The sequence below is a fragment of the Cervus canadensis genome, chromosome X (assembly GCF_019320065.1).
Source record: "Cervus canadensis isolate Bull #8, Minnesota chromosome X, ASM1932006v1, whole genome shotgun sequence".
In the NCBI taxonomy this organism is placed as follows: Eukaryota; Metazoa; Chordata; class Mammalia; order Artiodactyla; family Cervidae; genus Cervus; species Cervus canadensis.
Window position 1 is genome coordinate 19,366,022 of NC_057419.1, and position 27,194 is coordinate 19,393,215.

General features: G+C 40.9%; 1 protein-coding gene across 1 annotated transcript in view; it reads left to right on the plus strand.

Moving 5' to 3' along the window:
• GRPR (gastrin releasing peptide receptor) overlaps positions 1 to 26,627 on the plus strand; it is a 341,414-nt gene extending 314,787 nt beyond the window's left edge. Inside the window, exons 5-6 of the mRNA XM_043458548.1 lie at positions 23,603 to 23,954; positions 25,526 to 26,627. Coding sequence (XP_043314483.1) covers positions 23,603 to 23,954; positions 25,526 to 25,915 — 742 coding nt within the window. The 3' untranslated portion in view covers positions 25,916 to 26,627. The remainder of the gene's footprint in view (positions 1 to 23,602; positions 23,955 to 25,525) is intronic.
• Positions 26,628 to 27,194: the final 567 nt, after the last annotated feature.

Genomic DNA, 27,194 nt, shown 5'->3' on the forward strand with positions numbered 1-27,194 from the left:
CACACAGTCAAAGGCTTTCGCATAGTCAATAAAGCATATGTTTTTCTGGAACTCTCTTGCTTTTTCAATGATCCAGCAGATGTTGGCAATTTTGATCTCTGGTTCCTCTGCCTTTTCTCAATCCAGCTTGAACATCTGGAAGTTCACAGTTCATGTTTTGCTGAAGCCTGGCTTGGAGAATTTTGAGCATTACTTTACTAGCTTGTGAGATGAGTGCAATTGTGCAGTAGTTTGAGCATTCTTTGGGATTGGAATGAAAACTGACCTTTTCCAGTCCTGTGGCCACTGCTGAGTTTTCCAAATTTGCTGGCATATTGAGTGCAGCATTTCACAGCATCATCTTTCAGGATTTGAAATAGCTCAGCTGGAATTCCATCATCTCCACTGGCTTTGTTTGTAGTGATGCTTTCTAAGGCCCACTTGACTTCACATTCCAGGATGTCTGGCTCTAGGTGAGTGATCACAGCATTGTGATTATCTGGGTCGTGAAGATCTTTTTTGTACAGTTCTTTTGTGTATTCTTGCTACCTCTTCTTAATATCTTCTGCTTCTGTTAGGTCCATACCATTTCTGTCCTTTATTGTGCCCATCTTTGCATGAAATGTTCCCTTGGTAGCTGTAACTTTCTTGAAGAGATCTCTAGTCTTTCCCATTCTATTGTTTTCCTCGATTTCTTTGCATTGATCGCTGAGGAAGTCTTTCTTATCTCTCCTTGCGGGACTTCCCTGGCGGTCCAGTGGTTAGGAATCCTCACTTCCATTGCTGGGAGCACAGGTTCAATCCCTGGTCAGGGAACTAAGATCCCACATGCCTTGTGGTGCAGCCAAAAAATAAGTAAAAATAAAAATAAAATTATCTCTCCTTGCTATCCTTTGGAACTCTGCATTCAAATGTATATATCTTTGCTTTTCTCCTTTGCCTTTCGCTTCTCTTCTATTCACAGCTATTTGTAAGGCCTCCTCAGACAACCATTTTGCCTTTTTGCATTTCTTTTCCTTGGGGATAGTCTAGATCCCTGCCTCCTGTACAATGTGGCGAACCTGTGTCCATAGTTCATCAGGCACTCTGTCTATCAGATCTAGTCCCTTCAATCTATTTCTCACTTCCACTGTATAATCGTAAGGGATTTGATTTAGGTCATACCTGAGTGGTCTAGCAGTTTTCCCTATTTTCTTCAATTTAAGTCTGAATTTGGCAATCAGGAGTTCATGATCTATGCCACAGTCAGTTCCCGGTCTTGTTTTTGCTGACTGTATAGAGCTTCTCCATCTTTGACTGCAAAGAATATAATCAATGTGATTTCGGTGTTGGCCATCTGGTGATGTCCATGTGTAGAGTCTTCTCTTGTGTTGTTGGAAGAGGGTGTTGCTATGACCAGTGTGTTCTCTTGGCAAAACTCTATTAGTCTTTGCCCTGCTTCATTCTGTGTTCCAAGGCCAAATTTGCCTGTTACTCCAGGTGTTTCTTGACTTCCTACTTTTGCATTCCAGTCCCCTATAATGAAAAGAACATCTTTTTTGTGTGTTAGTTCTAAAAGGTCTTGTAGGTCTTCATAGAAGTGTTCAACTTCAGCTTCTTCAGCATTACTGGTTGGAGCATAAACTTGGATTACTGTGATATTGAATGGTTTGCCTTGGAAAGAAACAGCTTATTACACTTGACAAAATCAGAAAAAACAACTCACTCAAAAAATGGGCAGAAGACCTCTTCTTCAAAGAAGACTGCAGATGCCCAATAGGCACATGAAAAGTTGTTCAACATTGCTAGTTATTAGAGAAATGCAAGTCAAAACTACAGTGCAATATCACCTCTCACCAGTCAGAATGGCTGTCATCAAAAAATCCACAAACAACAATTTCTGGAGCGGTTGTGGAGAGAAGGGAACTCTCCTACACTGTTGGTGGGAATGTAAATTGATTTAGCCACTGTGGAGAACAGTATGAAGATTCTTTAAAAAACTGAAAATAGAGCCACCATATGACCCTGCAATCCCACTTCTGGGCATATATTCAGAAAAAAACATATCTTCTTTATTCATCCATCTGTTGATGGACACTTGGGATACTGCCATATCTTGGCAATTATAAATAAAACTGCTATGAACATTGGGATGTGTGTGTCCTTTAAAATTAGTTTTTTTGTTTTTTTGTTTGTTTGGATATATACCCAGGAATGGAATTGCTGGTTCCTATGATAGTTCTGTTTTTAGCTTTTCGAGAAACCTTCATACTGTTCTCACAGTGGCTGCATCAATTTACATTCCCACCAACAGTGTAGGAGGGTTCCTTTTCCTCTATATCCTCACCAAGATTTGTTATTTGTGTTCTTTTTGAGATAGTCACTCTGACAGGCATGAGGTGATATCTCATTGTGGTTTTGATTTGCATTTACCTGATGCTTAGCAATGTTGAGCATCTTTTCATGGCCTGTTGGATGATATGTTTTTCTATAGAGATATTAGAAAGATACCTCAGTCTTCTAGCATGGTTGATTCAAATTGACTTATTAATGAGAGGCTAGAAATGCTTCTTCAATAGTAGACCATTCATGTATGACCTAAATCAAATCCCTTATGACTATACAGTGGAAGTGAGAAATAGATTGAAGGGACTAGATCTGATAGACAGAGTGCCTGATGAACTATGGACGGAGATTCGTGACATTGTACAGGAGACAGGGATCAAGACCATCCCCATGGAAAAGAAATGCAAAAAGGCAAAATGATTGTCTGAGGAGGCCTTACAAATAGCTGTGAAAAGAAGAGAAGCAAAAAGCAAAGGAGAAAAGGAAAGATATACCCATTTGAATGCAGAGTTCCAAAGAATAGCCAGGAGAGATAAGAAAGCCTTCCTCAGTGATCAGTGCAACGAAATAGAGGAAAACAACAGAATGGGAAAGACTAGAGATCTCTTCAAGATAATAATTAGAGATACCAAGGGAACATTTCACGCAAACATGGGTTCGATAAAGGACAGAAATGGTATGGACCTAACAGAAGCAGAAGATATTAAGAAGAGGTAGCAAGAATACACAGAAGAACTGTACGAAAAAGATCTTCACAACCCAGCTAATCACGATGGTGTGATCACTCACCTAGAGCCAGACATCCTGGAATGTGAAGTCAAGTGGGCCTTAGAAAGCATCACTACGAACAAAGCCAGTGGAGATGATGGAATTCCAGCTGAGCTATTTCAAATCCTGAAAGATGATGCTGTGAAAGTGCTGCACTCAATATGCCAGCAAATTTGGAAAACTCAGCAGTGGCCACAGGACTGGAAAAGGTCAGTTTTCATTCCAGTCCCAAAGAATGCTCAAACTACTGCACAATTGCACTCATCTCACAAGCTAGTAAAGTAATGCTCAAAATTCTCCAAGCCAGGCTTCAGCAATACATGAACCGTGAACTTCCAGATGTTCAAGCTGGATTGAGAAAAGGCAGAGGAACCAGAGATCAAATTGCCAAAATCCGCTGGATCATCGAAAAAACAAGAGAGTTCCAGAAAAACGTCTACTTCTGCTTTATTGACTACACCAAATCCTTTGACTGTGTGGATCAGAATAAACTGTGGAAAATTCTGAAAGAGATGGGAATACCAGAACCCCTGACCTGACTCTTGAGAAACCTGTATGCAGGTCAGGAAGCAACAGTTAGAACTGGACATGGAACAACAGACTGGTACCAGATAGAAAAAGGAGTATGTCAAGGCTCTATATTGTCACCCTGCTCCTTTAACTTATATGCAGAGTACATCATGAGAAATTCTGGGCTGAATGAAGCACAATCTGGAATCAAGATTTCCAGGAGAAATATCAATAACCTCAAATATGCAGATGACACCACCCTTCACTTTCCACTTATGGCAGAAAGTGAAGAAGAACTAAAAAGCCTCTTGATGAAAGTGAAAGAGAAGAGTGAAAAAGTTGGCTTAAAGCTCAACATTCAGAAAAGTAAGATCATGGCATCTGGTCCCATCACTTCATGGCAAATAGATGGTGAAACAGTGGAAACAGTGACAGACTTTATTTTTTTGGGCTCCAAAATCACTGCAGATGGTGGCTGCAGCCATGAAATTAAAAGATGCTTACTCCTTGGAAGGAAAGTTATGACCAACCTAGACAGCATATCAAAAAGCAGAGACATTACTTTGCCAACAAAGGTCTGTCTAGTCAAGGCTATGGTTTTTCCAGTGGTCATGTATGGATGTGAGAGTTGGACTGTGAAGAAAGCTGAGCACAGAAAAATTGATGCTTTTGAACTGTGGTGTTGGAGAAGACTCTTGAGAGTCCCTTGGACTGCAAGGAGATCCATCCAGTCCATCCTAAAGGATATCAGTCCTGGGTGTTCATTGGAAGGACTGATGTTGAAGCTGAAACTCCAATACTTTGGCTACCTCATGCAAAGAGTTGACTCATTGGAAAAGACCCTGATTCTGGGAGGGCTTGGGGGCAGGAGGAGAAGGGGATAACAGAGGTTGAGATAGCTGGATGGCATTACCGACTCGATGGACATGAGTTTGGGTAAACTCTGGGAGCTGGTGATAGACAGGAAGGCCTGGCGTGCTGCGTTCATGGGGTCACAAAGAGTTGGACATGACTGAGCGACTGAATTGAACTGAGAAAAGTTTCAGCTCCATAATTCTTTACTGGTAATGTCATATAAGTGTTTAGGATCATTATCAAATGTTTAAGATTATCAGAGAAAGCCACTGTCGAGTTTCTTTCCTATAAGGGCTGTAAAATTTCACAACTTTTCAACTTTTTTTGTGCCTTGCATAATCTTAAATACTCATTTATTTGATGGTGCCATTAACCTATTTGCCATGGATGTCTTTGCATTATGGATGTTAAGTTACTTTCATCAATGTTGATTTTTGTGGGTATGCATAACTTGAGTGACTAAACAGAAATGTCTTTGCTATTTGTAACTTGGCTATAGATTTCTGCCCTATAAAGTCAGACACTCTGATAACATCGATCTGCTGATATGTTTGGGTTTAGATCTACCATTTTATTATTTGGTTTTTGTTGGTTTCACCTGTTTCATAATCCTTTTTCTCTCCCTTCTTTCCTTCTTTTAAATTAATTAAACATATAAATTATTCTATCCTTTCCCCCACCCCTGCCATGAATTTGTAAATTATACAAACTCAGTGTTCTTTTAGCGGTTACCCTTGTGTTTACAACATGTATCCTTGAATTATTTAAATTTACTATAAATTAGAACTTTCCTGCTTCACTTTAACTTCATTCTAATTCCCTCCTGTCTTTGTTTTTGTGGGGGGAGGGCAGTATTGTTATTCTATATTTAGATTCTCTCCATATTTTAAAACACACAGACATTGTGTTAATTGTTTTTATATTTGCTCACATGTTTACCTTTAAACTTATTCCTGGATTCACCATTCCTCACTGTATCTCTGTGACATCATCTTAGATTATTTCACTTCTGCCCAAAGAATATCCTTCAGTATTTCACTTAGTGTAAGTCTAATGGGGATACATTTTATGGTTTCATTTGTCCAAAAATGTCTTTATTTAATGTAATTGGAAGAGGATGTTGTCACTGGGCATAAAATTCTAGGCTGGCCATTCTTATCTTTCTCACTTAGAAATTGCCATTCATTGTCCTGACTTCCACTGTGAATTCAGATGTCAGTTTCATTCATTTTAAAAATAACTTAAAATGATTGATTTTTTTCTCTCTGACTCATTTTAAGATGTTTCTCTTTATCTCTGGTTTTCAACAGCATTACTATGGTGCACTTAGGTATGGTTTTCTTTGTATTCTTCCTTCTTGAGATTCATAGCTTTTTTTCTTAAATCTGTGACTTAATGATTTCAGTCACATTTGGAAAGTCCTCAGCTATGACAACTTCAAAGATTGTTTCTGCCACGTTCTGTCTTTTCTCTCCTTCTGTGTGCTATCTACATATAAATAGAATAACTGCAGGTTTACTTAAAGCTTCTTCATGATTTTTTTCTCCTTTTGGTTGTTTATGGTTTTACTGAGGCAAACAGTTTCATACTTGGCTCAGGCCTCTGTGATTGGGAACTATTTTAAACACAATTTCATTTCACCATTTCACCTATATATTTCTATTACCTTTCTGTATTTTCCATCCTTTTTTCTCACTGTACTTCAGTCTGGCCATTTTCAGCTCACAAATTCTCTCTTCAACTGTGTCTAGTGTGCTTCTGAAGCTTTCATTTAATTCTTAATTTCAGTTACTGTATTTTGCAGTTGTAGAATTTCCATTTTATTCCATCTCATCACATAATTGCTTGAATTCATCCCAATATATTGTAAGATGCCTCTTTGGTAACTCTAACTTGTGGAACCTCTATAAGTCTGTTTCTATTATATATCCTCTTGTTTTTTGACCATTTTGTTTTCTCTTCTGGTATATGAGGCAATTTTTGTTTCACTACCTGATTTTGTATATGAAGAAGTGTAGATAATTTGGGACTCTGGATGGTATTATCTTCCAGAAAGGATGAGCTTTTGCTTCTTGTGAGCAGGTAGAAGGTGGCGGTGTGTCTGACCCAATCAGGGATTGAACAGATTGGAGGCTAGGTTTCGATCTTTGTGAGAACTGGTCCATTTCTGATTCACCCATACTACTAGGATGTACCTCTTTGAATATCTCAACTGTAAACCTGGGATATTTACCTCAACTTCTCTTCCTTGGTGGGCCCCTGAACTCCATTTATTATTCCCCTTCATCCTGAAACAGCTACAAGCTCTTCTTAGCTTTCAGTTTCTCTGCTGCTGTTTGAAATTTGGTCAATTGAAAAATGATGCTGAATAACAACTTCATCTCTTTGTACTTCCCTTCTCTCCAGGACTCTGGTCCCTCAAATCCTTACTGTCTTGGTATTTCTCAGGTGTTTTCAAAGGGATTTTCTAGTTTTTCATTTCTGGAGAGTTGGTCAGCAACAAGCTAGGTTGCCATTATCAGAAATGGAAAATCCTATACTCTCTCTCTTAAAGACCTGATGTGCTCCCCACCAAGCTGTCCACATTCCAGCTCCTCTAAAGAGGAGTCCAGAACTACCAAGTCAGACCTATGGGATCAGCATTCAGAGCCTCATATTATATCAGCAACTTAGATTCAGAGAAATGAGCTCTGGCTAACCTCAAAGCGAATAAGTCGGGAATCTCAACTGAGGCCCTCAGCAGGGGACACTGCCAAGTATTATAGGAACATCAAAGCCTCTGGGATCTTTCAACTAGGCCAGTTCTCTTAGCGCCAATAGCAGAAGCTAGAGCCGACGTGTATATATGCAGTGATTAATAACAGCTGAAATTTCATGGGAAGGACAGCACCAAAGTGTTGCTAAGATACACTTCTTTAAAGTTTATTACTTTTTTTTGTATTGTACTCAGACCGATTGGCCAGTGGTGAAAGCTAAAGGTTACATAGTAAAGAAATAGGGGCGAAATGTAAAATGCAGCACATAAAGAAATTTATTTCCATTGTGAGAAGAATTTACTGTGGCAATAGATAATACATTCATGTGACTCACTTATTTCTATACTGTCTACATATAAATAGAATAACTACAGGTCAACTTTAAGTTTTTTGAAGTTTTTTTTTTCTCTTTAGTGGTGTTTGTTTTTATTGTCAGGCTGTTTCATACCAGGGTCAGGCCTCTGTTATGAGAAATACTTTATAAACATAATTTTAGAAGAATATGACATTATTTAAAAACAAAATTGTGAGAGTTGGACTGTGAAGAAAGCTGAGTGCCAAAAAAATGATGCTTTTGAACTATGAAGTTGGAGAAGACTCTTGACAGTCCCTTGGACTGCAAGGAGTTCCAACCAGTCCATCCTAAAGGAGATCAGTCCTGGGTGTTCATTGGAAGGACTGATGCTGAAGCTGAAACTCCAATACTTTGGCCACCTCATGTGAAGAGTTGACTCGTTGGAAAAGACTGTGATGCTGGGAGGGATTGGGGGCAGGAGGAGAAGGGGACGACAGAGGATGAGATGGCTGGGTGGCATCACCGACTTGCTGGGCATGAGTTTGAGTAAACTCCGGGAGTTTGTGATGGACAGGGAGGCCTGGCGTGCTGAGATTCATGGGGTCACAAAGAGTCGGACATGACTGAGCGACTGAACTGAACTGAACTGAAAAACAAAATTACAGTAGTTTCTCTGTGAGAATATATGGGAAATGCTTATTTATCTTAAAATAAATGGTGATCAAAACAGATTTGTAAGGATTTCATTTTTATCTTTTCCATTTTCACTTTAAATGATTGGAAACATCATGCTGCTGCTGCTAAGTCGCTTCAGTCGTGTCCGACTCTGTGCGACCCCATAGATGGCAGCCCACCAGGCTCCGCCATCCCTGGGATTCTCCAGGCAGGAACACTGGAGCGGGTTGCCATTTCCTTCTCCAGTGCATGAAAGTGAAAAGTAAAAGTGAAGTCACTCAGTTGTGTCTGACTCTTAGCGACCCCATGGACTGCAGCCTACCAGGCTCCGCCGTCCATGGGATTTTCCAGGCAAGAGTACTGGAGTGGGGTGCCATTGCGTTCTCTGGGAAACATCATAGAAGAGCAGAAAAATCAGAATTTGGCATCTTTTCTTTCCTAGATTGTCAACAGAGGTGAAACTGAAGGTTAAAATGATGGCTTCAGGAATACATACATATACTACAGGATGAAGATAAATGTAGTCGATATTTAGTTTTAAGCATTCTTCACTTATGCTTTAAAAAGTCTGTAAATCCAAAGTGCTGTAGACAAATACAAGTGACTTGGGGATCCAGAGACGGATGTTCTAGTCTTGGTTCCCAGCTAACCAGCTGTGGAAACTAGTGGGCACCAGTTTCCTCTTCTTTAAGTTCAGGAAATGCAACTTTAGGACACCTAAGTTTGATATTCCATGTGTGTGTGTGTGCTTAGCCACTCGGTCATGTCCGACTCTTGCGACCCCATAGACTATAGCCTGCTAGGCTCCTCTGTCCATGAGATTCTCCAGGCAAGAATACTGGAGTGGGTTGCCATTTCCTTCTCCAGGGGATCTTCCCGACCCAGGAATCGAACCCAGGTCTCCTGCATTGCAGGCAGATGCTTTCTATTCCATAGTTATATTTAAAGCAGGTTTGGTGACTCAGATGGTAAAGAATCTACCTGCAATGCGGGAGACCTGGGTTTGATCCCCGTGTTGGGAAGATCCCCTGGAGAAGGGAATGGCTACCCACTCCAGTATTCTTGCCTGGAGAAATCCATGGACAGAAGAGCCTGCAGGATATAGTCCATGGGGTCGCAAAGAGTCAGACATGACTGAGCAACTTTCACTATAATCAAACATGTTCTCTTATGTCTGTACCATGGTGACAACACTTTGTATACTGACCTAGCATCATCTGTTCTGAGTGTTCCATGAAGGGGAGTATACATGTGAGTACCATTCTCTTGTTCTACAAGGGCCTCCCCTGGATATATCTCACTCCCTCAAGCAAATTTTAAATCCTTAGTGGCCAGGGACGTTTATATCCATAGTGCCAAGGAGAGCCTGAGATACTAAATTAGTATTTAAATGTGCTGATAAATTGACTAAGCATCTTGAGCCGTGAGTGTTTGACACTGGAAGACCAGTGGCAGAGGTTAGTGGCCTGTCATCTTCATTATCACAAATTAATAAAGCTTAGCATGCAGTGCTGTGTGTAATGGAAGATGGGCTTTCCTCCGTCTAAAGAAGGAACCAACAGCTCTGATGTGGACAGGCAGAGAGCAACAGAAACGTGAGCCCTGGTCACACGTGCAATGCACACAGGCCAGGGGCCAGGAAGCTTTCTGTAAAGGGCTGTGTAGTGGATATTTTCGGCTTTGTGGACCATGAGGGCCCTGTTGCAACCACTCACCTCTGCTTTTATGATGCAAAAGCAGCCGTAGACATGATGTCAGCAAATGGTCATGGTTGAATTTCAGTACAACCTTATTTATGGACACTGAAATGGGAATTTCATGTATTTTTCACATGTCATGAAGTACTCTTTTTCTTTAGATTTTTTTTCTCTAACCACTTAAAATGTCAAAACCATTCTTAGCTTGTTGGCCATATGAAATAGGCAGAAAGCCAGGTTTGGCCAGCCGACCTTAGTTTTCTGTTCCTGATACAGAGACATATACATGCTTGCTGAAGCAGTCATTTAGCAGAGAGTTTTCAATTTAAATGGAGTAGGACCTTGGGGAATCCATGACCCTTGTCCAGTTAGCCAGGATAGATTTCCTAGGGGATAGCATACAGACAGATCATACAGCTGTGTGATGTTTTACTTTATGAGGCACTGTCATGTCAGACACAGTAGCTTTTGGATCATCAAAAAATTGAGCATCAAGCCAACATCTTTAAGCCATGTGTCTTTTCCAGCAAGTCCTGAGTCCTCTGTGATGCTAAAAGTTATTTAAAGGAAGAAAATGAGAGTTTTAAATCCAGGCTTAGCCAGTTCCAGCTCCCATGGGAGGTGGGCATGGGGGCAGAGCCTTCCTTTGGGGAAAGTAAAGATAGAAACATACACTGTGCTTCTCACCACTTCCTCCTAATACTCCACCATCATGCTCGGCACTGCTTCTTCTAAGGTCTTCTCATGATTGCCTCATGTAAGCAAGTCACCTTAAAATTGTTACAAAGGGAAATTGTGTTCAGTACCCCCAGGGATTCTTCTGGGCTTGAAATGGTTAGAAAAATAGGAAGTGTTTGGGTCATAATGGATATCTTGGCAAAAGCCTAATAAGATGGTTTCCAGAGTGGTTTGGGGATAAGTGAGCTTTAGAGGAGGATTTGGCTGGGAGCATGGCAGCGGAGGAGGGGGTTATTTTGAGCATCGTGAACCCATTTCCTTATCTGAAAGTAAGACAGTACAGGCCAGACAAATTGGGTGCACAGTTCAAGATTTTAAGTTTTAATTATATATTTGTTCAATAAATAAAATAGGCATAAAATGAACAAGACATAAACCCAACCCTTAGAAAGCTGTGATCCAGGGTGTATGAGCCTTTTTAATTTCCAGGAGTGAGAGAAAATGTCACTGAGTGTCCAGGGCTTGTGCTTCTCTTCACCTCATCTGTATCTAGTACAGGACTGTGCAAAAGTAGATGCTTAAGATACGCTTTTGACTTAAAAGTGCTAGTGCTTGAGGAGTCAGGATGCTTTGCTTCATTTAGATGGGATGTGTTCCACTGGAGCTAGCTCTAGGAGGGATCTGTGAAAGCTGGAGCACTGTCCTCTAGTGACGCCCAGGGCTCCTCAAAGCTAAACAGACATGGTGCCCAAAGAGGCCAGCTGGCATCTGCAAAGTGCCACTTGCTGGCTAGAGGGATCCTGGGCATCTCAAGGCTATTAGACCCTAATGAAAGATGCAAAATTGTATGCTCTGTACAAAAGACAAAGGAAAATTGGAAAGAAATGTATCAAAACATCACCTGTAAGACTTATGGATGATTTTCTTCCCCTTTTTAAAGAATTCTCTGACTAAATGTCTACAATGAACTGTTAATGCTTTTATATTAAATTTTTAAATGAAAAATGTTGTTCAAATGAGCTAACTGCCTCTAGACCACCTTCCTTGACATTATCTTTATCGAGTCAAAGCAAATTTCCAGTTGATTTTTATGATACCCCCCAAATTTCACGGTGACAAACTTGCAAACTCTTTTGCCCTCCCTCCCTCTTCCTTCATTCCTTTCATTTATTATGTTTTGGAGATTCACATTTAATAGAGCACTATTTACAGTAAAGTGAAAGTCATTCAGTCGTGTCCAATTCTTTGTGACCCCATGACTATATAGTCCATGGAATTCTCTAGGCCAGAATACTGGAGTGGGTAGCCTTTCCCTTCTCCAGGGGATCATCCCAACCCAGGGATCAAACCCAGGTCTTTCACATTGCAGGCAGATTCTTTACCAGCTGAGCCACAAGGGAAGCCCAAGAATACTGGAGTGGGTAACCTATCCCTTCTCCAGTGGATTTTCCCAACCCAGGAATCGAACCAGGGTCTCCTGCATTGCAGGCGGATTCTTTACCAACTGAGATATCAGGGAAGCCCAATGTATAGTAAGGATAAATTCAAAAGCACTGAATTTGGTTGAAGAGATGTCTGAATTTGAGCCCTGATTTTCCTAATGGTCAACTGTGTGACTTTGGACAAATTACAGGCCTCAGTTTTCTGATCTGTTAAAAGGGGATAGGGTATTTACTTTTCATATTTCATAAGGCTTGTAATTTTTATAAGAGTGAAATGAAATAACGTGTTGACTTCTTTATGAAATGTTAGAATTCCCAGTCAAAAAAAGTGAGTGTACCATTAGCATGATTGTTGTTCATGTTCATAAGGGAGCTGAGAGGATGTGGTTGAAATTGCAACTGATTGATGTTCTAGTGGATAGTCACTTGAAAAGTGTTGGGAGTGTACCATGCACACAGGGCTAATAAGTTTGGGTTGAATAAAAATTAAAAGATTAATCTACAAAGTTGGCCACCATTTCCCCCTGTATAAAACCTTTCACAAAAGGTTATTTAAATATAGTACTCATATTTTTATAATTATACACAATGACTCATATGCCATGATGGTATTTTTGAGCTTTAATGTTTCTTATTTGAAGAAGAAATAAAATGATAATGTATTTTATTGAGATAATTTAGAAACTTAGAAATTATATTTTTCTTCTCAATAATTTGAAATATACTTAAAAACTGAAATTGTTTCATTTTTTGTATATATATTTGATTTGACTGGATCAGGGAAAAAATTAACATAGTGAATGCTGTTAGTGGTCCCTAGAGGTCACTTACAGATCTGGGCTTCCTGTGTTTCTCTGACGGAGGGTGATCCTGTCCAAGGTAAAATTTGGGGCAGGCCAGAGTGTCCCCAAATTAATACTGCAGGACAGTTCTCTACCAAAGATGGACAGGAGTCGAGGGGTGAACACCCCAACCTCCTCACACCTTAGTGGCAAGTTCTGGAATGTGCTCACCATAGTCTCTCAGGGGTCCCCAGCCGGCCTGTGCTTCAGTTGCCTTGAGCGGTACCCTTCATTGCCTTTCATCCCCTCCTTGTGCCACTTCCCCACCCCATCCCCATGCTACCAGGGAGCCCCTCCCAAGTAAACTACATGAACCAAATCCTTGTCTCAGGGTCTGTTTGGGGATCAATGACAATTTATACAGACAATTTATGACCCAGAGCCTATTATAACCTCCACCATAGAGCATGGGTGATTTTTTTTCTGTCTTTGTGATTTTTTTTCTGAATTCTCTGTGTATCTTCTATGCCACACAGTAGAGTAAATGCAGGCCATGTCTAAGAATAATTTACAGATGGGACTTATAAACGTTCTTCAAACTTTTTGGCTCATAAATTGCTGAAAAAAGTCTTACAAGTTATAAATATATGTTCCTCTCTCCATAACATTTTTGAGGAATGGCCTTCGAACAACTTGTGCCAGGATGTTTGCAAACCTACTGAAACTTAACTGGGTTACTGCTTTCCTTTGTCATTTTAAACATACCCACTGGCAACTGTAATGTTTCATCCTGTTTATACCCCTTCCAGTGGGCTCCCTTACAGGATTAGCACCTAGCTTTGGAATTAGATCATCCCGCTGAAACTCGTTTTGGGGCCCAGAGGTCTATAGTTGCTCAACTCTTTCTGCCAAAACACCATCAGATGTCCAATAGTCACTTGCGTCTTTCTTCCAGTTTTATACCTCAGCTTGTACATTCCTCAGAACCCTGCACTTCTGAAACCGTCCCCATGTCCATGGCTCTTTCTGTTGCCTCCTTCCAGCCTTTGGTTCTTAGTCCTTCCCTGATGCCTTTTCACCTCTGCTCCAGTGTCTCACTAGGATGGCCTCTTTAGGCCATGAGGACTCTCAATATATGAAGAGTCCAGGCCTCACTCTGGCCTCAGGCCATGGAGAACTTCAGGGTGCACATATAAGGGTGAAAATGCAGGCAGTTAGGTATAGCAGATTTGAAGAGGAAGAATAAGAAATTTGTGTCTGTCTAGAAAGACACTATTTTCCCCATGGCTGCAGCAGGCAGGGAGGGAACAGAGACCCTGATCCTTTCTTGGGTTTCTTCCTTAGTTCCAGTACCAGTGAAGGGGAGCAAAATTTGCCCCAAAATGTGCCTCATTGGCATAAAAATAATTTTAGACTTTTTTTTTTTTAAAGAAATAGCACATATAGGAGAAGCTCTAAAAAACTGAGTAGAAGTTACCCTGTTATAGGAGATATTTACGTTTATGAGGGAAATCTCCATTCTAAAGGGATCTTTCTCTTGGTACCAGGAAAAGGATGACTCTGAATCTCTAGAAACTTATCAATGTAGAAGGTATGGATTTAAATCTGTATAATGAGCTTATTCTTATTTACGGTGCTCTGCCTGATAACCTCCTATAACTGGCTCCCCATCCACATCTTTTTGTCTTTATGTGGAGATGGTATTTAAGGTGATTGCTTGGGCCTTTTCAGGGAGTTACTCAGTTTTCTTGGGTCTCTCCCATGTTGTCAAGGAGATACGCATGCTCAGTTGCTCAGTCATGTCCGACTCTTTACGACCTCATGAACAGTAGCCCACCAGGCTCCTTTGTCCATGGGATTTCCCAGGCAAGAATACTGCAGTGGGTTGCAATTTCCTCCTCTGGGGATCTTCCCGACCCAGGGATCGAACCCACATCTCTTGCATCTGCTGCACTGGCAGGCAGATTCTTTACCACTGCAGTACCTGGGAAGCCCCCAAAGAGGTATACATGTTGTTAAACTTCTTTGTTTTTGTCTTGTTAAGCTGTCTTTTATTACGGGGGGTCTTAGTCAAGAACCTAGAAGGGTAGAGGGAAAATGATTTTTCCTTCCCCACACTTGAAAACCCACGTTGTGTGGTTAATCACAGGACCATCATTATAGGAAGCAGTAGGGCCTGGTGGTAGAGGCTTAGGGGACAGGCTGCATGGGCTCCAATCTTGTATCCAATGCTTAGCACTGATAGCCTTGGAAAACTTACTTCATGTCAGTTCTCTCATCTGTAAAAGAGCAATAATGTTAGTACCTGCCACATAGAACTGCTGTGAAGATAAAAAGCAACATTTTAAACAAAGCTCATAGCATAGTTACCTGATCCATAGGAAATCTCTAATAAATTTTAGCTATTATTATCGTTTTTAACAAAATTGATCTAACTGAAAACCAGGTACAAAATGGTCTTGTTCCTCTGCAGTCTGTTACTAAAAAGAAATCCCCACGTGGTAGTTGCCCCGAGTAAGCCTTTGAAGGAAGTGAATATGTAGAAGTCTAACTACCTGCAGCCCTTGCACCCCAGATATCTCTTCCATCTGCTGGAGGAATGAACAAAAATACCTTTATTGGGAAACAGAGCTTTCCTTCCATAATCAGAGGTAGAACTCTACATACAGGGAGGTTATCTCACTGACTTCAGCCCATACTAAAGAGCGAATGACTGATGTACACTCCCTTCCTCAAAGCAGGGCTTGATGTCAGGCAGACAGTGGCCTTCTACAGTGGGTGAACACAGTGGAGGGGAAATTTTGATTCACAGAGAAGTAACTTCAGGATTTTACTCAGAGGTGGTCCTGCGTGGATCCACGATCTGTGTCTTGATCTCTTGGAAGAAAATGAGAAAAAGAAAAATTGTGATTACACTTTGTCGCATGGATCTTGATCCTCTGTCTTGGTCTGAGTTTAAAGCTCGCTTCCTCCAGGGACAAGATAATCTTCACTGCAGGCTTAGAAAATCTTAGCTTATTAAGACCTTAGAAAATCTCCTGAAACCTTAGCTAAAGCTTCTGGAAAGTGTGTTTGGGGACATTGGACCCCACAGTGGAGCTCACTTGTACTCTTATTTGTATTTAAAAATAAGGATGAATTAAAAGTTAATAGCTCACCCTGTCACTGAATTCACATCAGAGGATCCCTTGTCACGTGCAGCTGAGGCAGCAGGAGTGGGTGCCCACTGTGTACAAGTCTCTATAGCAACTTGACTCTTCCCGGCACTTTGCAGATAATGGTGAGGAACTGCAGACTGACATCTGCTTGTGCATGACCTAGTTTTAATTAACCTCCCTAAATGAGCATGTAGCTTAAAAATAAGACTGCCAAAACAAAGCGGAGCAAAACAAAATCCAATAGATTGTAGATGATACTAAAACCGCAAGTCCAAGAGAACAATATGAACATAACAGAGAAGACACTTCCTTCATTCCTGGTGGAGACTCTAATTAGATATGCCACATTCAGTTCCATTAAAATTATAATAAAGTCTTTCTGATGACAAAGGGACTATTAATAAAATATATAACACATTATTTTAAGATTGCTACTTTACTCTCAGCTCATCTTTTAAAAACTATATTTTAGTGTAAGTTTTCTCCCCAATCTGTTTATGAACTCCTGTATAATACCCACCCACATTCCACAATGAACATTTCTTAAATTTCATTCTTGTTCTCTTTGCAGCATATATATATGTAAAGTATATAATAATAATATATATATTTAGTATATATATATATATTTGTTTGTTTTGTTTTACTTTGCTGAACTCTAGAAAGTAAGGTACAAACATTCTGACCTTTCACTCCTAAGTATGTTTGTATATTTCCTAAGAACAAGGACACTCTTCTACATAACCTCAATGCTATTATCATACCCAGTGAAATTAACAATAATTCCTTCAGTTCAGTTCAGTCGCTCAGTCGTGTCCGACTCTTTGCAACCCCATGGATGGCAGCACACTAGGCTTCCCTGTCCATCACCAACTCCTGAAGAATAATTCCTTAATTATAATAAGCATATAATATATAATAATTTCTTAATTGTAATATCCCAAAGAATAATTCCTTAATACTGACTAATATGTAATCCCTAATCAAATTTCCTCCATTGTCCCCAAAATGTCTTTTATAGCTTAAGAGCTGACTCATTGGAAAAGACCCTGATGCTGGGAAAGATTGAGGACAAGAGGAAAAGGGGGCAACAGAGGATGAGATGGTTGGATGGCATCACTGACTCAATGGGCATGAGTTTGAGCAAACTCAGGGAGACAGTGAAGGACTAGGAAGCCTGGTGTGCTGCAGTTCATGGGGTTGCAAAGAGTCAGACATGACTTAGCGACTGAACAACAACAACCCCTAAACCCAGGATCAAATCAAGGTGTATTTATTGCATTTGGTTATTATATCTCCTTTTTCCAGGTTATTTTACTGTGATATAATTGACACATAAAATTGGGTTGGGAAGATCCCCTGAAGAAGGAAATGGCAACCTGTTCCAGTATTCTTGCCTGGGAAATCCCATGGACACAGGAGCCTGGAGGGGTACAGTCCTTGGGGTCTGAAAGAGTTGAACGCAACTGAGTGCACATGCACACACACATATGTATTATATACATTGAATTGTATAAGTTTATACATATGTATTCTATATATTGTGGAAAAACATTACTTGTTATAGCTCTTTCATCTCCTTTAAGGTAGAATAGTAGCTCCCCTACAGTCTTCTAAAACAATAACGTTGACTGTTTTGGTGAATCCAAGCTAGTTATCTAGTAGAATATGCCAGAATTGGATTTGTCTGATTGTTTCTTCATGGTAGATTCAGGTTAAAAATTGGAAGCAAGAACAGTTGTAAGCAATGCCATGTCCTTCCCATTGCATTGTATCAGGAGGCACAGGATAGCAGATTGTCCCACTGTTGGTGATGGTAAGTTTGATCAGGGCCACATTATGAATTTCCTGGACCCTTTGCACGTTTACTTACCTTCATGGGATCCTTTCTCTGTAAAAAGTATAAAAAATTTTATTTTATAGTTGTATTGTCACAAAGATAACCATAATTCAAGATAGATTATATTAAATTTTTTCTTCTGATTTTAAAAGAAATAAAGATATTCTCTTGAGCCTCTAGAAATATCATGGGCCCCAGACCTATGCCTGTTCCACCTAATGGAGAAGCTCACCCTGGGTTTGACCATTTGATTAGATGAGTGACCCCCAGACCTCCCCTACATAAAGGTACATTTTCCCTTTGTAATTAAGTAGTAATATGTGGGGAGCTCTTTGAGACTATGTGAGTATCTTGTCCCTGTAAAACCTCTCCCTCAGTGGTTTTATCATTTTTGCCTGAATCAGTTATTATGTTGAAGGTTGTAGGAGTTATATCCTATTCAGGGATGAGAATAGTGAAAGTGAAAGTATAGTCGCTCAGTCATGTCTGCCTCTTTGCGACCCCATGGACCATAGACCACCAGGCTCCTCTGTCCATGGAATTGGCTAGGCAAGAATACTGGAATGGATTGCCATTTCCTTCTCCAAGGGATCTTCCCAACCCAGGGATGAGAATACTGAGGTTCCAAGAGTCTGTGATTTGTCTGAGATCATAAAACTAGTGGCTACAATCACCATCAGGAACTAGGTCTCTGCTCCCCAATTCACTGAGGAAACTGAAGTATATTAAAAACGAGTGAAAAGAAGCACTGGAGTTTTTTGGTCCAGAGAGAAGAAGAGAAAAGGATGACTGTAATCTGTTACATACTTAAGATAACAGTTGGATGGGCACCAAGGAGCAGCAAGCTCTGCATTTGCAGAGTAATAGTTCAACGGAGGTAAGACTCCGTTGCTCTGGATTATAGTCATTTTACAAACCAGCTAATAATTGCCTCACATTTCTTCAGAAAAGTTCTTGGTGTTATTCTCAGGAGAAAATAAAGCCAAAGTTTAATAGTCTTGTCAAATCTTATTAGGTATTAGGATTCTAATTTAAATGCCGACAATGTGTCAGTTACCCTAGAGACCTTTTAGTTCATTTCGTTTTCTCTTCACCTCAGCCCTCTCCAGATAGCATGCATTAGGATTGTAATGGAGGTTTTAAAATATTGTTGTTCAACAATTCCTACAGACCTCGGTAGGTAATTATGAATACATAAGGGCTGAACTGCTGGATCCTTAAACATAAATAAACTGCCCGTGTTTGAATAAAAGACATACCTTTCTGTGGGCAAAAGTTTCCAACCGTGGGTGTGGGACCCCGCTACTTCTACTTGCCAAGAACCCCTTTGACACAATAATCTGGCACAGAGGACATTTTTAACCTTTCCAGTGTTTGCATAAGAAAAATGAAGCACAGATGTTTTCAGAAGTGGGAAGCAGTTGTTTTCAGCCCCCTCTTATCAGAGGAGTGAATCGGTCAGTCTGTGGAAAAATGATTCTTACTAGGTATGTGAAAGTGAATCTGTTGTCACTTATTTATGTGAAGCTGAATATAAAAGACACATCTGCGAGTCACCTATCATTAATCTTAATTGATTAGCAAGTCTTTGCTGAGCCTCTACTTTGAAATAAGTGGTATGCAGAAGAGGGGGCCTGGGGCAATTTCAATGATACAGAAGACAAGAAGAGGAGAAGATATGAGCTTTTGACCTCAGGAACTTATGAGAAAATCATGTAGAAAAGACATGCCCATGGAAAGCTAGAAGCAATTGAAAGTAATGCAGAGGAAGCATAAAGCGAGAAGAGTAAAGTCAGACAGGTTGGGAGAAGGAAAGGGAATTATTGATGTCTCGATTGGTCAGCAAAAGCTGTAAGATGGTACTTATAAGCTGGAATTTGAAAAGATCGCCTTAAGATGAATGGAGCCTCCGGGATGGAGCATGAAGAAAGGAGGAGGCAAGAAAGTAACGGTGGATTTAGGAACTGGTCTGTGTCTTGAGAACAATCGAAAGTTGACAGCTCATTCTTTCAGAGGACAGCAAGCAGGGGATAACTTATGCAAAATGATCCTGGAAATAAAATCTGATGATAGCTTTAAATGACCAGCATGTCTAATTGTTCTAGATAAGGCTCTTTTGTTGATAGTGAATGGTGGCCACTTAAACCAACTCAAATGAAAAGGGAACAGGAGAATTGTAAGATTATAACAGGACACCTCTCGTACATTCAAAAGTAGTTCATGGGCCAGGAACCAAGGACCCTCTGTAGGACTTAGGGCCACATCATCTCAGCTTCTTCTTTTATGTCTGCCTCATTCTCTTTCTTTCATTCTACCTACTTTGGTTATTCATCTTGCCCTGATTGCTTCCTTGACATCATAACCTTTTCTTTGTAGCATCTATGATTGACTGATTACATCCTCTCAATTTTTCAGTTTAAATGCTTAAGACAAAGAGAGAGTCTCTGGTAGCTGGCCAGGCAGTTTATTGGCTGGTTTACAATATTGAGTATCCACCCTAGTCCAACCGGCCATCACTCCTAAACGAGAACCACCCTTTGGGGATCTCCCTTCACTGTGAGCTCCAGGCAGAGCAGTCTAAACCAGAAGATATAGACTGATATGTTCCATGCTCTACAGAACCATTAGACTTCCAGGGAACATTTGGTATGCTCCATACACATTTGTGAAATGGCTGATCTGTTTATCTCTAGGAAGAATTTACCCAGAGCATTCTTCTGAAAAAGCTGTAGTATCCTGAACAGACTTGGTTTACATTGAATACTGACCTCACCACTTCTGAAACCACCTGCATTTCAGTCAGCTTGTCACTGTAGAGTGGGGCTAATAGCACCTACCTGTTAAAACGTAAGTGAGATCACGTAGATGCTAGTCTCTGCCTGGCAGAAGGCAAGAGCTTAGTGAATGGAATTTCCTTAATTTCTTTGAAATCTTATTAATGTTCCATAACAAAATTGTTTGCAATGCATTTTTACTTATTTTTAAATTATACAAATGATACATGAATATATCTGAATATTTTAAAGCAAACCCTAGATAGATATTATTTCACTGGTAAATATTTTAGGATGTGTTTTTAATAAAGTATTTTTTAAAACACAGAATCACAATACCACTATTAAACCCATTACATTAAAAATAATTCCTTGATATCACCAGTACTAAATCTGTATTTGATTTTCTTCAGTAGTCTCAAAAAAGTCTTTTTATGGTTGTTTGCTTTGGATCAGAATCCAAAAGAAGGGATTTCCCTGGTTGTCCAGTAGTTAGGACTTCTCATTCTCATTGCCAGGGGCCTGGGTTCGATCCCTGGTCAGGGAACTAAGATCCTGCATGCTGCACAGCATGGCCGAAAAATAAACAAAATATAAAATAATGCAAAATAGGTCTACACATTGCACTACTGATATCAGTCAGTCTGTAACCATTCTCTCTGCTTTTTTATACCATATATTTGTTGTAAAAAATGGGGTCATTATTCCTGTAGAATTTTTTGTTTCAGGATTTGACTGGCTGCATTATCTAGCTGGTTCTTCTATCCCCACATTTCTTGAAAACTGGTACATAGATCCAGAGGCTAATTTAGATTTAGACTCAAATTATTTTTCTGACAAAGCAATCAGAGAAATGTTTTATACTATCTTCCATGTTTTAAAAGTTGTGAATTTGAAATCGTGGCTCAATATCTCATGGCATTTTGCACTTAGGAATGCAAGATTCCCAAGAGGGAAGGAGGGAAGCCATTCCCTCTGGCTTCTGCTTCATACATGAGGAGATCACCTTCCTTTGGAGAGTTAATGGTACTTGTGACTGCCCATTTATCTCTGATTGATTTATCTAAGATATCTTTAATTATATATATCTTTGGCTGAGGATGTTCACATATCTTTCATTAAAAATATCTATTCCTTTCCTTCATTCTAAACTAGAAATTAAAATGTTTGAAATTATTAATGACTAGAGAAAGCACCACAGGACAATAGAACCTCCTTTTGAAATGTTTAATTTTTTAAAATTGTTTTAAGTGTGCTAATGCAAATTATGGGTGGAAAATCACATGCAGGTATACTGAAGCGGGACAATAGTGTTGTTCTGGAGTGTTGGGGATATCTGGTAAATAGTCTCCTTTTCTTCCCTACCTGAAGTGGGAACAGAGAACTAGATATAAAATGAGACAGATGATGATTAAAAAATAATTGCTTCTACATCTGATAAAGCTGTTTGGAGACTATGACCTAGGTCCACAGCAATAATGGACTTGCAGACACTCTGATTGCCTATATTAGAGGTGCCATTCACCTAGTCAGGGACACCTATAAGCACAGGCCTCTCTGAGTCCAGTGCACATGCCAGGTTCTTTTTCTCAAACTCACCACTCAAAACTCACACCCACTTCCCTGGAGACAGGCAGAAAGTGAGTGAGGGGTCAGGATGCAGCCAAGAATGGTAACTCAGTGGAGGTTTAGTCAACTTGGAAACAAGTGGAAATAACTATACCTCTTCACTGAAGGCCATGATACAAAAGAATACCAGAGGCAGAACCTGGTGTCAACACAGCATTTTTAGCATTGGACACACATTTAGATGGTTCCAACTCATGTCAACTTCTACACTATAGCAGCTCATGTGCAGTAGAACAAATGTTTGTACAGTGTGTGCAGATCTTGACGGATACCAAGATAGATAAAGACCCAGTCTTTGCCCACCAGAGGCTCATCTTTTAGTGGGTTCTCAGACAAGTGGGCCCAAAATAGATGTGTGGCTCACTGTGGTAGGTGTTGTATGGGTAGCTGGCAACCTCCAGATGTCAGCTCCTTCCAGGTCCACTTCAACTTTCAAGCTATGGTCATGCTCTTCTTGGGCAGTTCCTGCCCAGTGACAGAACTGGCTAGCAATTGAGATCACCCTCTTTTTGGGTGGTCCCAGCCAGTAACCAAGCTAGGTGGTGCTACAAGGGCTTGGCCATTTCCACTGAGATAGGACTCCCCCACTGGGCAATCTTTGCTCCTGAGCGTCCCATTGGGCTGGTGCCGGGTGACCAGCTGTCAGTTACTGGGACTGAGAAATTTCCCAGGATGTAGGACTTCCGGTGCTAAAACTGGGAAATGTCCAGGGAAACGTGGATGGTTGGTCACCTTGGCTGGTGTACACCTTGTCAGGTCTGCCTCAGGGTCTGACAGCTCCCTCTGCCCTGTCCTGCCTCCTCCCCTTTCCCCACACATGTTCATCAACAGTAAACTCTTTGTCCTCCTGTCTTCATCTCAGTGTCGGCTTCCCAGAGCTCAACCCGAATACTGCAAGAGAAGATGAGGCCGAAAGAGAGTAGGAGGGCAGGGGAAAGATTAGTTTGATAATTACAGCGATGCGTCTGTGTATAACTTTTCCAGCGAACTATTTGTTCTTCAGCCTTTGATAAAGAAAAGAGGTGTCTGTAAATACTCAGTGACTAAAGTTTCCTAAACTGCATTTGAAATACTCAAAATGAAGGCTTTGCCAAAAAAACAAAATAAAAAAACCAACCTTCTTGTTCCAGTGTCCTTTGTTAAACATGCTTTGTTATTCATTTCTGTGATTTAAGAAAATAAAAGAAGCTTCAGTTTTTCTGAGAAGTATTCTTAAAATCAAGAGAGAATGGGAAAAGGGGGACATCGTTCAGAGCCGGGCTAGGATGAGGTGAGCAACGAGCTTGGGGGCAGCATTTAAGGAGGCGCTCACTATGAGTTCAGAGTCAGCCCTTGGATGACCTTTCTTAAAGTATTGCACCTCAGGGGCCTCCCTGGCCTTGCCCTAGTCCACACCCTGGCAACTTAATATTAAGCAACTTCCCTCTTTCCTGCCCCAGGTACAAAGCCATCGTGCGGCCGATGGATATCCAGGCCTCCCATGCCCTGCTGAAAATCTGCCTCAAAGCCGCACTGATCTGGATCGTCTCCATGCTGCTGGCCATCCCAGAGGCCGTGTTTTCTGACCTACATCCCTTCCATGAGGAAAGCACCAACCAGACCTTCATTAGCTGTGCCCCGTACCCACACTCTAATGAGCTGCACCCCAAAATCCACTCCATGGCTTCCTTCCTGGTCTTCTACATCATCCCGCTGTCGATCATCTCTGTGTACTACTATTTCATCGCCAGAAATCTGATCCAGAGTGCCTACAATCTCCCCGTGGAAGGGAATATACATGTCAAGAAGCAGGTGGGTGCTTAGGAGTAAATCATTTCCTCCTTGGGGATTCGATCCCTTGCATATATGTAGGACTCCACTGACAAGTTCCGTATTTAGGTGGTCCCGCTGCCTGATTCTGCAGTAGAAGAGGTGAGTGATCTGTGGCCAGATGGTAAACAGAGATTCCTAGCTGCAGAAGACTCAGCATTCAGATGTCCCTTAGGATCTTGTTCTTTTATTTAAGGCTAGGTTTAGTGAGGTGCTGAGAACCTGAAAGCTTTAGAGTATGGCTTGTTTCTGGGAAAAATCTGAAAAACATGTTAGTGTTTTTTAAAAGATAAAATGTGGTGTCTCAGAGGGATGCAACTGCTTTAAACTCCAGTCGCATTCTTTGGGTAGGAAGAGGGTCACCATATGTGATAAGGCAGAAAGGGCTGGAAAATGAGGCTGGTTGAAGAAAAAGAAGTAGTTTGATTAAGATGGGTTCACATTGATTTGAGTTCAAATCCAGGCTTCCTGACCTACTCATTTACCCTCTCTGAGTTTCTTACCCATGAGGAGGGTAATAACCCTTATATTAGAAGGCTGTTGGAGGATGACAAGAGGAGCATATCTACCCCCAGGTGGTCCAGAATGCAGGATGCCCTCCGTCTGTGTTAGCCTGCCTTCCCCAGTCCCCCCATCACTCCCGTAATCTCATCCTGAGGTATAAATGGTAGAAACCAGGGACTCTGGCTTTCTCCTCTGTGGCAATTTTTGCCTTCTAGTCCAAATGTAGATCAAGTGGTATTTATGATGGAAAGACAGAAAGACTTTCCCCTCATTTAAAATGTGTAGCCGACTTAGTTGGAGGCTTCACCTCTAAAATTCTCTTTTTTCCTACTCAATTATGGGGGGAAAGCAGCAGTCCTCAGTGAAACGCTCCCCCCTGCTTGAAGGAGTTCTCAGTGGAGAACATCCATTGTATCCCCAATTCTTGAAGGAGAATGATGTTTCCTCTTGCCGTAGCAAAGTGAGTTGGGAACAAAAGGAGATGCTCAGCCCACTTTTGTTTGAGACTCTTCCTATATTATATAGGCTAGAAATAACTTGAGATTTAAAAAAAAAAAAATGGTAACAGGCAGTTATCTTAGTTTGGCCAATGGGGAAGAACAAAGTTGGGTCCTTTTTTAAGCATCAGAGGGAAGAAGAAATTATTAACTGTGGAACCAAGGAAGACATGAAGTCATATGGCTGGTAACTGCACCAATGCCCTTCCGAGGAAAAAGAGGGCACTTACTAGAATTTCATTGTGCAGTCCACTCAAGCGTGTAATCAACTTTGTTTAAAGAGTTGCTCTCACTGTTCTCTGCTCATCCATTTCTGCTTCCTGGCATTTTCCTTTCTGTGTCTGACTGTTTTCTTTTTCTGTCTGTTTCTATTGGTTTTCTCTCCTCTGTTTCTCTCATCTTCTCTCCTATGGAACTCATTTTCTGGGCCTTGTGAGCTTATCCATTTCCCTAATTCATTTTCCCCTTCTTTTTCTCTGCCCATGTCTTTGTCTCTGCATCCCCCGCCCTGTCCCTCGGTCCCTCTGTCTCTCTGTGTGACTCTGTCCTCAGATCGAATCCAGGAAGCGCCTGGCCAAGACAGTGCTGGTGTTCGTGGGTCTCTTCGCCTTCTGCTGGCTCCCCAACCATATCATCTACCTGTACCGCTCCTACCACTACTCCGAGGTGGACACCTCCATGCTCCACTTCGTCACCAGCATCTGCGCCCGCCTTCTGGCCTTCACCAACTCCTGCGTGAACCCTTTTGCCCTCTACCTGCTGAGCAAGAGCTTTAGGAAGCAGTTCAACACCCAGCTCCTCTGTTGCCGGTCTGGCCTGATGAGCCGGTCTCACAGTGCCGGCAGAAGTACCAGCTGCATGACCTCCTTCAAGAGCACCAACCCCTCCGCCGCCACCTTCAGCCTCATCAATGGAAACATCTGTCACGAGGGGTACGTCTAGACTCACCCTTGACCCTGCCCCCCTGGTTTTGCTTTATGGCTGGTGAGGAACCCTCGCATCACTGGTTGTTTCTATACCCTCCGAAGACCCTTTGGCAGGCTTGTGAGTGATCTGGGTGGGTAGGGGAGAGGCCCAAATGGGTCACTTGGAAGGCCTATCATGGCTTGCATTTTCCATTTCAACTTGTGGGCGCTGCTTCGGAGGTAGAACTTTCCCTTTTTAAGAAAAGGGAACAAATAAGAAATCTATATTTTAAGCATTAAACCCTGAGATACAGATGTGCTCAACTAAGTCATAGAAACTACATGAACAGCCAGATTTATATAGCAGAGAAATTGTACATTGACTGCTTTCTGAAAAACCTCCCCTTGTCATTTCTTTAAGCAGAAGCTAGTGCTTTATGAATGTGATTTGAGTCATTTTTCAGGAATATTTATAATCACAAACCAAGGAACTTATTTTTACACTTGTAATGTGAAAAGCCAACCCTCGGAGAGTCCCATATATACAGGACAGTCCCCAAATTGATAACACTGGAAGCCAATTTCAAACAAATCCCTGAGTTTCGATTGTTTTTAAAAGACATAGCTGAGGACATAGGAAAAACATTCACTGCATCATTTTAAGGCAAAAACACAACCAAACATGCCGACACATATATCAAGATGCACATGTGCCTGTGGAGTGACAGTTCTAACTCAGCGCAGGTCCTTTTTGCTATTACCCAGTTATAATCATCCATGGTGCCATTCTACCATATTAGAGAAATCCTTTGGCCGGGGGGTGGGTGGGATTGATTATGTTATTTATTCATCAAAAATGTATAAAGATGCATTAAGTTAAGTATTTATTTTAGGCATATAGGTTTTCAGCCAACTGTATTGACGTCTATTTGGCTGTTCTTGTCTGCTACGCTGAAGAATGTGAGAAGAAAGGGATTATATTGAAGTGGAAATAGAAACATGTTTACATTTAATGTCTGCTTTAGGTAAAGTCTGTGGCAGGAAATGAATTCAATGTCAGTAATATATGTTTCAGTCTCAGTATGTGTGAGAAAGTTGTAGGGGTCTCAGGTTTAAGAACTGACTGAAAGACAGATATATATACATTAAGTTTCTACTTATGAAGAGTATTTATAAAACAGCCCATGTACAGGAAAATACTGGATTTAAATCTCTTTTGTTTTCCAACTGAGTAAAAGGATTTGACTCTCTTACTTTAGAAACCCTGAATAAAGTTTTTCTTTACTCAAGGATAGGCCAATTCTGCTAGGTTGCAA